This window comes from Castor canadensis, chromosome 13, assembly GCF_047511655.1.
Source record: "Castor canadensis chromosome 13, mCasCan1.hap1v2, whole genome shotgun sequence".
Lineage (NCBI taxonomy): Eukaryota > Metazoa > Chordata > Mammalia > Rodentia > Castoridae > Castor > Castor canadensis.
In genome coordinates, this window is record NC_133398.1 from 65,418,787 (window position 1) to 65,432,540 (window position 13,754).

Here is a 13,754-nt window from a genome sequence, read left to right on the forward strand (position 1 = left end):
GTTTTCTTATGTGATTTTCAAGCACAGGTTGACACTTTTTGTACATATCTGTATTTTAGCTTAAGAATGGTGCGAGGCTAAAACACTATTTTTGGAAATTCTATGTATCTTTTAAACTGATTTGATTTCCACACAATCCTAGGTTTGAGAGTTACATTCTATTTTACAGGATCGGGTGACTTAGGGAAGTGAGAGCCCAGCATATATGTACTCATGCAAGTGGTAAGGGAATGGAGGCCCACTGGGGGGCAGTATCTAACTTCCCTAGTGTATATCTTGTCCTGAAACAAAAAACAAAAAAATTACGAAATACCAGCTGAGTCGTTTTGTATTATCCCATGCTCCATTTAAAAAATAACATTTAATAAAGAGTAAGCACTAATTTTCACAAGAATACAGGGAAATTTGTATGCATATTGTCTTTTGAGAACATAGACTGAAAATACTGGTATTAAGCAATGGTGAACATGCAAATCTTCTAACCCTACTCAAAAGAAATATTCTAAAGTAAATAAAAAGTAGATTTCATCCCTGCAAAAAGTTTGGAAGTAATTTTATCATCAAAAAGCAGTTTTGAAGTGAGAAGGATCTAGTTTGAAATATATGCTCCAGTACATATTAGCTACAAGTCATCCATTTTTTTTATCTGTTTATCATCTATTTATTGGTAGAAAATAAGATACTATAAAATCTAGCATGCATAGAGCCTGGTGCATGGTAGGAATCAATCAGTAAAGGGTAACTATATTTTTGTGAGGTAGAATTACATAAAGGAAGAAACTTGAACTCTGGAGGTAGAATCCTTGATTGTGGTACTTCTTCCTGTGTGACATTTGAGTAAGTTAGTTAATCTTTTTGATCTTTAATTATCCCATATTAAAATAGAGTATTACCTACCTTAAGGGCTGTTTTGGGACTTAAATAATGTATATAATCACTTTAAAGTGTCTAGCACATAGTAGTCTCCCAATAAATGTTAGTCTTCTGCAACCACTACTATGTCATTTATGAAACTTCAGTAGATAGTGTGAATTAAGCTGGACATGGTGAGATACACCTGTAATCTCACCTACTAAGGAGTCTGAAGCGGAAGGATTCCAAATTCCAGGCCATCAAGGGCAAATAAGTGAGACACTGTCTTAAGAAAAAAAGAGAAGAGGGGGATGGGGAAGTAGCTCTGTGGCCAATCACTTGCCTACCATGCTTAAGGTCCTGGGTTTAATCCCCAGTAATGCAAAAGAAAAAAATATAAATTATTTAAAGTTACTGTCAGTGCTGTCCTCACTATAAAATGGACTCAAATGAACACATAGAATTGTAAATCATTACCTGCCTCTTTGTCTCTTTTTTCCTATCCCTACACTGGCAAAATTTCTGGTGAAAAATTGGATTATTATATTTAAGGATCATTCCTCAGAATTTATATGCCAAGAATAAAGTGAATAATGTGATTTCTGCCATCAGTAATTCACAGTGTATTAAGGAAGATAAACAGTTTATTATGATACTCTGTGATAGGTGTTAAACTCATTGATTTGTGTAAAAGTGAATGATAGTACAGAGGACATACGAACAAGAACTATTTTAAAAGTAAGAAAGAATATGAAAAGGTTAAGAGTTAAATTAGGGTAGATTTAGACTTTTCTCATTTAGCTAAAGCAGAATCAGTAACTATCATTTGTTTATTACTCCACATGCTTAACAGTAGTCTAAGCTCTGTCGTAACTCATTTAATTCTCACAAAGTAGGTACTGTTATCCATGTTCTATAGATAAGACACTGCACAGAGAAGTAAAGCTGTTTACTCAAGGTCGTACAGCTAGTAGGTGGTTGTAGCAAATATTGGTATCCACATAGTTTAGGTCCAAAACTCAATCTTAAAACCACTACATAATAAGTACTACTCTCAGTAACTTAATAACATTTAAGCATCCTAAGAAGTAACCACTTGAGCTTCTAAATCCATTCAAATAGAGTGGGTGCTAAGAGTTAACAGGGGATTTAGTATCTGAGTTTAGTGACTATGTGACAACAATATGAAATGCATACAACTGCCAAGGGTGTCTTGTGCTTATGAATGAATACAAAATCCAAGATACATTGTAAGCATATATGGAAATACCTCAATGAAACTCCCTGTAATTTTTAAAAATGTTTTTTAAAAATTAATTAGACAGTATGGAGGAGGGGAGTTGAGGAAGAATTTCCTTTCCTTCAAATTGTTATATTTATAAAGACTTCCCAGACTTGGGAGAAGGCAAATTTACTTTTGCTTAGCAAATCATTGATCTTTTCCCATGAACTTTAAAAAAATGATGAAAGTAGTACATAGGAAAAAGGAATCCTGGCATTCAGATTCATGAGTCTCCTTGAGCTAACTGTATTGTAGTGATACCAGGAATTTAATCACTTTTCCCTGAGTAGTGCTCATTTAAGCAGCTCACCCACTTAACATTTCCTAGAAGTTTAGTACTATTAGAGGGGAATGTAAATATAAGCAAATAACAGTAATGAGAAAAAAATGTATTGGGGGCCATTTTGTTTTCATTTAATTAAAAACAAATGTCAAATGACAGCAGGTTAAAAGTTATTAAAAGAAGACAGAAAAATATTTGTGAGCCTCAGCAGTTGAAAACTTGCAATAGTTCAGTCATACTATACATACATTTTTTGAGACAAAAGTTGGAAATTACATGTTATAGTTCTATGATTTGATTAAATAGGATTACAGAAAGTAACAGATTATATTGTTGGTTGAAGTTATGTCAGTCAGGTTGAATAAAATGTTGTCATCAGATATTTCAAATCCTGTTTCATACCAGACCATATCTAGTTAGGAAAATGTAAGCATTGAAATTATGTCAAGTAAATTTATTTCATTTTCCCTTTTGAAAAAAATGGTAGCTTTTAACTTGATTTTTAGTCTACATAATTAATAGGGAATCAAAATTAACATAGAAGGGCTGGAGATACAGCTCAGTGGTAGAGCATTTGCCTAGCATGTGCAAGGCCCTGGGTTTGAGTCCCAGCACAAAAAAAATTTTTATGGAAGTATCTTAACTTTTTATGCCATTACATATACTCCTGGTGGACAGGGTCTGCATTTTGTAATTGTTTATTGTGCCCATAAGTGTCCTACGTCTCACATTTGTTGAATAATTAAGATAAATCAATTTGTTAATTGATTTTTGCTAATTGCAAACAGAGAAAACAAAATTTTAATGTATTCCTTACTAAAAATAGAAGTTTTATGCATGTAGGTATCATTTTGCAAAGAACTAGATATCCTTCAAATGTATGCTACAAACTGGATTTCTTTAAGAATATGAGATTTATTTTTCCTAGTGATTTCACAGTACACAGTTTACTAGGTGTACTTTAAAGGGAGATGTTTACCTTCTTCTAAAACTTTGGATCTTGAATACTGCCAAGGGCAGCCCATTAGGTGAGTGTAAAGCTAAAGGGATAGAAAAACCTTGTTTCCTAAGCTACTGAGAGTATTTTCATATTCGGTTGGGTAGAAGCCATAATCTTCAAGATACAGTTTTTATGCAAGTTCCTGACTGCAGAGGTCATTGTTGAAGGTAAGGGTTTGGTTTTTTTGTTTTGTTTTGTTTTTGTTTTTTTATTGTGTAGTCTCATTCTAAGTTGTAAAAATAGATTTTAACTGAGTAGTAATATTGTAGCTTTTTGCTTAATCTTCTTGCAATAAATTCAGATACTTACACAACACTGAATTGTAATAGTTTGGTTCATGTATAAAAAAGACAGCATATGTTACTGTGTCTGTTATAGGTAGTTATAGTTTGATGTTTGCTTTTACTGGGGCTTGTTTTGATTCATCATTTTCATTTGACTCACTAGCAGCCATCTGTTAGTTATAATTTAACTTTCAAGGCTCTATGTAATTTGGTTTTTGTTAATAAAGTGCTGTAAACAGCATTATGAAGCTTTTCTCTTTTAATCTTGAAAGGAAAAAAATCCATATCTAAAAAAGCAATCACAAAGAAGAGGAAAACTCTCACAAAGTCACCTACTGTACCAGAATTTCAGGTAAATGTTTCAACTTTGTCTCAAAATTTTAGTTTAATTTTTTTGTCTCAATGGTTATTTTATTCTTAAGAAATTGGCTGAATTTCAAGAAACTGTAACACATATACTTCAAATGAAGTGTTCCTGGTAGTGTGTTTTTCTCTTGCAAGCACAGATGTAGCCAAGACTTAATCTGCTGAGTATTTCATGATTTTTTGTTTTTGTCTCGAAAGTAAAAAAACCTCTGACTTTTTTTTATATGGTAACCTATACAAAGTTTAGTAGAAGTAATTTAAAAGAAATATATGTGTGTGTGTGTGTATATATATATATATATATATATCCCTCTAAATATGTGTCTATATACATATATTTAAGCATTATGTAAGTGGAAGTCTTCAAGAACAAATCATAATTTGTGTGTGGTAGGAAATATTCTCACTTATTTGGGTGATATAGAAGTGGTACATTGATTAATCTGAAAAATAGACATTTTAACTCTTAGCTACATATAATCTTCAAAGAGAGTATTCAGTAAAAGCTAAATGAAATGGTCTTTAAACATATCTGCAAAAGAAGTCATTATATGTACTGCCATATGAATATGTAAAGAGTTTTGTGTTGGTAGCTAATACTAAGAATAAGTAATCTCATCCTAATTAAATGATACTTTTATTTTCTATTTATAAAATGTGTTTTCATCAATAAATGTCTTTAAAGCTCTCTTTATAGTTGTGGTGCCCACTCCATTTCTAAAAGTTTTATAAGGTCATTTTTAATTGCTAAAAGACAAAAGTGATGTTAAAATGAATTTGTGAATCTCATATTAAACAGAGATTAAAAAAATAAGGAACAATTAACTATGAAAATGTTGATAAACTGAGTTTTTATCAGTTACATATATGTAGAAAATGTGGACACATCCATTTTCAGTAAAAAGACCTATTTGGGAGAAGTTGCTAATCTATAAAAATCAAATATTTTTAAATAGTCAAAGAAAATAGATATGTTTTTATCTCAGTATTTTAGAGTATTTCAGTGACATTTTAAGGATGAATTATAAACATTTCTACAAAATCTTTTTATATATAACTTTGGTTCTAGCATATTTACTGAAATACAATTTTACTGTTTACATGACTCTTTTCTACCATTCATTGCTTGTAACATTGTTAAATACTATAATGTTATATCATTATGGTCATTATGCTTCTACTGATGTCGTGTTAGCCTTTGCTATTTCTCCTACTCATTTTTTTCTCAATTCCTCAAAGCATTAGCTCTGCAAATAAATATTTTAGGACAGATCTGACCCATTTTTAGTTTTTTCTCTGTTCCTATATTAGTGGATGGACTTTACATGTAATAAATATATATTGCATAGACAGTGTCTTTCATAGTTGCAAATGGTGTTATTAGTGATGCATGAAATCATTTCAGTGGATTGCATGACCAACATTTCTTTTTTAAGCTAACAAAATTTAAATGGAAATTATCAGTGTTACCACACCTAGTGTGTCACATACAGTAACATGAAAATGTATGGTCATATATTGTTTTATGATACTGTGGGTCTGGTAGTATGTGTGTACACAATAATATGAATTATAAAATGTATTTTTTACTGTGGGTCATGAACAAAAAAAGTTGAAAACCTGTTTTAAGTGATACTTTGAGTCAGTTATTGACCATTTGCTTACCACTTTCAGAAACTTAAGGTCAAAAGTACATGTTTTGCTAGATTGAGCCGTTCAAAATAAATAAAGTCCCCTTCCTGGTTCTTAAGGTGTGGGATGAGGGGAATGGAGAATATCTGTTTGTCTGTGTTTGTGTAAAGAGGGGAATAGTCTATGAGAATAGGGGCTCTTATTCCTAGTTTATAATGTGAATACCATGGTATTACTCATAAGAAAATTGACAGCTACCTCCTAAGGGAATGTGTTATTTGCTTCATATAAACACATTAATAAAATAGAGATAATATTAGTAATTGGCAAATTTTGCAAACTGCAAAACTTATACTTTTGTTCCACATGTAAGAATACCAATTATCTAATAAGTGAATTCTTGGTTTTTTGGGGGTTTTTTTTGTAGTACTGATGTGTAAATACAGGCCTCCTAGGCAAGCATTCTACCACTTGAGCCACACCTCTAGTCCTCAGAAGTTCTAATACGGTATTTAGCACCTCAGATTCTACAACTTACTCATTTTATCCAAATTGTTTTAAAAATCACATTTCTAGTTATTGAACATAAAATACTTTAGAAATATTTAAGTAGAAGATTTTCTTATTATCCATTCTAAAATATCTTATTACTGAAAATAATGAAATCATTGATGTATAAATATTAAATTCCTTATGTAAAACCTGACCTATTTGCCAAAGGGCTGGTCATCTTTGAATTTACAGAAAATTATGCTTAGAGAGAAACAAGCTAAAGGATTAAATTGTGAAGTTTGTTTTTTTAAGTCCTGATGAATTAAAAAGTGACAGTTTTGACCCCAACTACTTTTTGTTTTGATGGTAGTGGGGACTTTTTTTAAAGGCTAGAAATCAAACTTGCCTCCTTGTTTGCTTCAGGAAAAAAAACCATGTTTATTTACATATCCTCATGTTGAGAAAATAATCATCCCACTCCTATTTAAAATGTGCACTATGGATATTGAAGTAGTAAATTTGATTTTGTCTGTCTGTATATTTTGTAAAGGGACTAACAATATCTGTGGTACTTTTTCCTGAGAGTTATATTAGTGGTTCTCAAACATTAGATAGTAAAAAAAAAATAATCCAATGCCTGTATTTAAAATGAAGATTCCTAAATTTCCTCCTCCAAAGACCTTGATTCAGTGAGTTTTGGTGGGTACCAATAATCTGAATAGTGGTTAAACACATGGATTCTAGAGCCAGACTTCTTGAGTTTGAATGTCAGCTCTACTGCCTACTAACTCTGTAACTTTAGGTAAGTTACTCAACCTCTCTGTGATTCCAATTCCTCATCTATACCTAAAGGTAATAATAGTACCTATTTCCATAGGGGAGTTTTAAGAATTAAATTATATACTTCACTGTTTTAGCTATTGAAAAATAGTACTTGGATATGTAAGAAAATCAATTAGGAATCTGCTTAAGAGCATCTATTATTGATTGACCTAAGTAGTTTTTCCAGCTACTTAAGACCTTGAAATAAATCTTGGATTTGGTTTTAGGAAAGCAGCACATGATTAAGCCTATAAGAATTTGCAAAATGAAAAGCCAAATAATATATTTGACCACAGAGGGAAAACTTAGGCTTATTCTTACTTTAGTGTGCTGATAGGGTATGTATTTGGCATGTAGGAGAAATTCTATTGGATTTTTTTTTGTAAGCAGAAATTTTTATTTTTAATGTTTAGAATATTGATTTAAGTTTATATCAAATTTAAGTTATTTGTGATTTTGTTAAATTGACTAAATAATTTTTATCTGTTTTGTATTATAAGCAAGACTATTAGGCTGAACAGTTTTCTTAATAAAGTTAACTTTTCCCTATAAGCCTTTTGTTTAATGGAAATCTAATATTATACAAATTGTCTTTTGTACATAACTATGACAGAAAGGTATAGAAAGTATTTTTAAAACTTGGTTTGTCAAGTCCTAGTATGATAAGTTGTTTAAGAAGTTTAACAGCTTTAGTTACCATGACTCTGCTTTTCTTTTGTAACCAAAAAAAAAATCTCTAATGTAATGTGTACTTGCTCCTATTCGAAATGTGTTTTATTCTGAAAACTAATTTGCAGAGGAAATCCAGAATCCAGCTATTAAAAAGTACATAGTAGTATTGTTTTTAAATCTAAACTTATGACTTAATGTGTCCCTGATATTTCGCTATGCAACTAATGGAAGAACTAAGGAATAAGAAATTAAGTATAACCAATCCTCAATATAAAATATTGGGACCAAAACTGAAATTAAGAGTTTTTAACCACTTCACTGTGTTGAGATCCTTCTATTAGTCAGTACTTTGAATTGCTACCTCTTAAAAAGAGTATTTTCAACCTTAGCTTGTTGTTCCACTTTAAACAGAAGAGTTTTTTACTTATCTTTTTAAGTCATTTCAGTTGTTTAAATGTAGTACATTTGAAAGAAACATCTGTTTTTAATCACATAGTAGTAAAAAACATTAACTTGTTTATTTTAGAACTATTTAGTTTTTGTGTCAGAAGTGATAATCCTTATTTGCAGGTTTTGAAATGGTCATTATTGCTGCTATGGTGACAATAAGAAGTAAGGACTTTTCCTGTCTGTTTTAACAGTTGCTGATATAATTTTAGTTTAAATGCATTATAAATTTTGAATATATACCACACATTTAGTGTTTTTCTTATAATTTTTATAACAAATTACAGAATATTTTCATTAGACTGAATGTGATCCATTTTATTTTGGACATTTATTTTTACTTTTCAACCTGGTTTTCCCTTTATATTTTTTAAATAAAATTTATATGCTTTTATATTTGTATGCTACCTTATATCTTTTATTGAAACAAATATTATCACTTAATGAAAATATTACATGTAAGTTACATCCTAAAACTAATAATATGTTCATTTGTTAATTTTTTTGGTTTATTGTTTGTTTAGAAAGACCACTTAATATGATATACTAGGAGGAGTCTAGACTCTGATTTCCTCTACCAGTGTCTCATCCATCTTAGGTTATTTTACTTCTTTTAGTTTTAATTAGCTTGTATATGAATTGAAGATACACCTTTTTAGCCTAGGCTAAGGCTTGAACCAATTACATTTGGTCCCTTTCGGCTCTTAAGATCTGTGATTTTATGGCTCTGCGTTGTTTATGTCACGTGAAAGGTTAACTTTAGGGAGAATGTGACAGCCTTAAAGAGGTTCTTTCCAAGGAAATCAAAACCTCTGCACTATAAATAGAAAACTTCCTTCTCATGAGTGTTGGCATTGTAACCTGACTGTAATCTAAGCTGCTATGGAGCATTTCTGTCCTGGCCCCCACACCCCCGCCGTGCCTCCCAACCAGGCTCTGTGCCTCAGATACACTTTTCAAATTCAAGATAATGAGAAGGGGGTTTTTAATGTAATGCTTTGCTTTGTTCCAAAATGCATCTGTTCTACTTATTTTAAGGTGAACTTTACTAATTGGATCAATTCTACTTTTAAAAGCAGCATTTGAAATTGAGTTGAGTTTAAAGGCCTTACTTTGTAAAACAGAGGAGGGATAGTTGTTTATAACATAAGAGTTGGCATAAATAAAATTACGTTCTATTCCAGTATTTTCTAATAACTCAACTTGATTCTACATATTTGGTATACAGTATGCATTAAATATATTTATACAAATGTATACTAGTATATTAAGAGTATAAATTGGCATGGTAGTACGTTCCTATAATCTTAGCATTTAGAAGCTAAGACCAGCCTGGGCTGGCCAGACATGTCTCAAAAAAATGAAAAGAAAAGAAAGAGTAAGTCATTATAGAGATTTTAAGTCATTGCAGTGTAACTTCAAAGTAAATGCTTCTAAAAATATTCTGACCCTCAAATTCAACAAAATTTGTAGTTGAGTTATTGTCTATTTTAAGGGACATTTGTCCTCTCATTGTGCACTTAATTCATTATGTCATCCCCTATTTGGAAATTAATCTTTTTGAATTTTCATACTCATTAACTCCAATAGTAGCAGAATATTCCAGTAGCTATACTGATTGGTAATTCATAATTATTAAGTATAATCTGTAGACTATTTGATCTACTAAATCAAAAACTTGTGTTCCAACAAGATCCTTATGCAGTATTTATGCACACTGAATTTTGAGAAGGACTGATTTAATACAACTTACTAACTAGGTAATCCACTTGTAAGTGTTATTTTATATACCTCTTAAGCTGAGAAAAATCATTCATTAGCTGTGTGATCTATTCCTTTCGATGGGTATAAATATTTATTGATTTCATGACTAATTTATAATGAAAAGATCTTTACAAAAATTTAGGATATGTTTAGTTACAAAGGTATATCCCTTCATTGCTCCATAAATTTCTATGAGCAGCATGCAAAATACACCGTTATTCCTTAGTAAATATAAGTAAAAATTCCTCTGAACCTTGTCATATATGCAAATGAAAAATCTATGCTATAACACCACATAGTATACCAAGTTCAATAAAAAGGAATATAGTCATCTGTGTATGTAGCAGGTATATATGTAATAGGTTCTGGGATAAATTTGAAATAGTCATAATAACAGTTTGGTCTTCACTGAGAATTTACTAAAAGCTTGCTATCGGGTTAATATTGTTCTGTGGCTTTATAGATATAATAGAAGCTGAATACATTATATAGTTTTAGAAGCACTGGTGAGGTTTGCCAGTCACTGCTTGACCATCAGCATTTCTTTCAGAACCAAATTTGACAAATTGGAATATCTATCAGTTGTACTCTCCTACTACATTGGTGTGTGCTGTTTTCTATTCTGAATTAGTTTAACCTGTTTTTCTTTGTTTTGTTTTTGTTTTTGTTTTGTTTTTTTGCAAGTTGTACCCTGAGCTACATCCCCAACCCTGAAATTGTTTAGTTTAGATTTAAGTACATATTTTACCTACTTTGTCAGTTCTGTGAGTTCAAAGTTTTGTGGATATTTCTAATAAGTAATTGTCTATACTAATTATAACATCTGTGATAATTTTTTCTTAATCTGTTAGATTGAACCATATTGCCATTTTATAGATCAAAAATTTAAGGAACTCCCTGTCTCCTATTTCTGTCACTTAATAACCACTAAGTAATTATCGTGTTGTAACTTACTTTTGCTATATTTTTGTTTGGTTCATTCTTTCTTTTTCTAATAAAAGAAAGTATGCCTTTTAGGAAAACAGTGCCCTTACAGAGAAATTAATGACTTTAACAAACATAGGGCTTATAAAAATTAATGGTGACTTAATAATTTATAAGTATATTCTTTTTTTAATTATTCCATAGTATAAACAATTACAATAAGACTTTCCTTTAATCTGAAACTTTTTATCTCTGTGCAGATGCAGTTTGTTTCAGAGATCTTCTATTTCTTTCTCACAGTAGATGCTTTTAAATAGCTTAAAATATTTTAGGGAAAAAGTTAAATATATCAAACTCATTGAACAAACCCAATATAATTTTATAAGAACTAAAATGCAGTTCCTTATATTTTTGTTATTGCTGCTGACTCTTCACTATAAAATTTTAATAATTAAACCAAACTAGTTCCATTATTAATAACTAAGAACCAATTATTTTGGCCTTTTGCCAGTGTTGCCAAGGTAAAATAAAATGAACTGCACAATTATGAGAGGAAATAGGTTCTACCTGTGAAGATGATTTTATTAAAAATCATTAAACTCAGCCAGGTGTGTGATACCACCTCTAGTTCCAGCATTGGGGAGGCTGAGGCAGGAGGATAGTAAGGCCAGCCTGGACCTGTCTTAAAAACAAAACAAAATCTGTTAACCTCATGTTAAGAATGCATACTTAACTTCATTTATATTTTTGGGTATTTTACATACAGTCACAGTCTTTCTTTACTAGCACTCCCAACAATAACTAAGGTTTGCTAAATTATATAGTTAGCAAATCAAAGGAAAGGGATAATGACAGTTCTCCAGGGGTGCATTTATTCACCTACTGGTGATTGAGAGTAACCTGTGAAAACTAGGGTAACCTGTGAAATCTAGGGTGAGTTTCCAGATCTTTGTCATTCTGGGCTGAAAGTTAATCATGTTAAGAAAGTAACTGGATTATAAAGCAAGCTGAGAGGCAAGGATGTGGGATGAGACCACCAATGTTGAAATTTCAACTTATTTTATACTAAGCCTGAAGTTCATATATCATAACAAGTAAATAACTCTTAAAATATATATAAACTGTGGAGCTTTCTTGCTTTTGCTATTGCAGAGAAAAATAATTTATTGTGAATTCGGTGTATGTTAAAACAACTTCTGTTACCACGTTTTGGGTGTTTTATATTATGTGTTATCAAGCTGTGTTTTTGTGTTTTATTTTAGCTTATTTGCACTAATCTTGATGAACTCAGGGAATTAATCACAAAAATCGAGAATGAACTCAAAGATCTGGAAAACAGTAGAAAAAAATCGGTAGGTGTTAATCCAAAAGTTCTATCTATTATTGTCAGCATTAAAATTTATTCCTGCTTTTTTTTAAAGCCTTTTAAAATCTTGTTCTCCTGGATTACATGAACATTTGCAATGAAAGATAGAAACGTTCTTGGTTTTTTTTTTTTTTTAATTTCTCCTGTGTGGTCTACTTTTCATTTTTAATAGACAAAAGTGGTGCCAGGGGCAAGAAAATTAATTTTGTTTGCCTGGTTTATATCAGGTTGTAGTTTTAGATATTTCCCAGTATACTGACTCTTTTCTAGCTAGTAGTTTTATCTTGCAAATATCCTTAACTACTAATTATATGCATTTAAGGGAAATTTATTATATAGCAACATAAAATTTTAATTAAGTGTAACATAAAACAAGATGTTAATTGCTTAATTGGGCCCCAAATGTTTTTATTCTTACCAATGTAATTTTTTAAAGAACCTTTATCAGCTGATAAATTTTTAAAATTAATTTTCACTATTCTAAATTCATAATGTTTACTTTTGTTTTCTAATTTTTTTACTCTTCTTGAGAGACTACAGTAAAGGGGATTATATTTGTTCTCTCAACCTGGTAAATTGCTTCATTTTATTTACCAAATGAATAACACCTGTTTCAGGGGCATTTCTAATAGAGTTATATCACAGATTTGATGCACAGTTTCCCACAAATAAATGGGAAAGGCTTCAAACATTGATGAAAATCAATCATTTTTAAAAACCCTTTGTCTTAAGTCTTAGAAATGTCAGGAAGCTACTTCTAGTTTTGCACTCAAAACCAGTTGATGTAAGTATGTATTAAATCTGATTAGTGATTCAGCAAGTTTGATATCAGTAGATTTATAGTAGTCTTTTTGTTAAAAAAAGAAGTGTCGTAAATACTCTGAAGGAAAGTGACTGAAACAATGTAGAAGTACAACCTTCAGAGGTTATTTAATACTAGAGTGAAAGAACGTTAAGCATTTCAAAAATCTCTCATGTAATAACCCTGAGAGTACTACTATAATGTATACTTTAGGTATCTGAACAGGCTCTCGATATGCAAGACTTAAATATTTATTAGTTTTTAAAAGTCAAGGTGTAATTTTACATTTTTTTGCAGAAGCTGTTTGTTTTTAATTAGGTGTCCATATTTCATGACTGAACAGAATTCTTTTAAATAATTTTGCCATATCTTTGTGCTACAGTTAGATGTAACTAATTTGTTCCCATATTATAAATTAGAGTTTTTATTTCTGATGCATAATTTTAATAATAGTTTATATAAATACAGCATGTATAATAGGAGAAAAAGACTTTTGTAGGCACTCTAGAGTTTTTCTGTAAAGCCATCCATCACTTCCATTGGTGAAGTGGAAGTGAGAGATAAGCATTTCACTTTCCTTTGTAGGATAAAACAGAATAAAATAAGAGGAAGCAAACTATAAACACTTGATGGCATGTTTATTAGAAAATTTTAGATTATGTATATAGGGTTAATTTTTTATTTGTTTTTTCCATACTGGGATTTGAACTCAAGACCTCACACTTGCTAGACAAGTGCTCTACCACCTGAGCCATAACTTTAGCCT

General features: G+C 30.8%; 1 protein-coding gene across 2 annotated transcripts in view; it reads left to right on the forward strand.

The window, feature by feature from the left end:
* Brd10 (bromodomain containing 10) overlaps positions 1-13,754 on the forward strand; it is a 112,408-nt gene that overhangs the window by 72,070 nt on the left and 26,584 nt on the right. Inside the window, exons 4-5 of one of the 2 annotated variants that reach the window (XM_074051916.1) lie at positions 3,974-4,053; positions 12,083-12,172. In XM_074051916.1, the coding sequence (XP_073908017.1) occupies positions 3,974-4,053; positions 12,083-12,172 (170 nt within the window). The remainder of the gene's footprint in view (positions 1-3,973; positions 4,054-12,082; positions 12,173-13,754) is intronic. The other variant, XM_074051917.1, reaches the window with a different exon arrangement.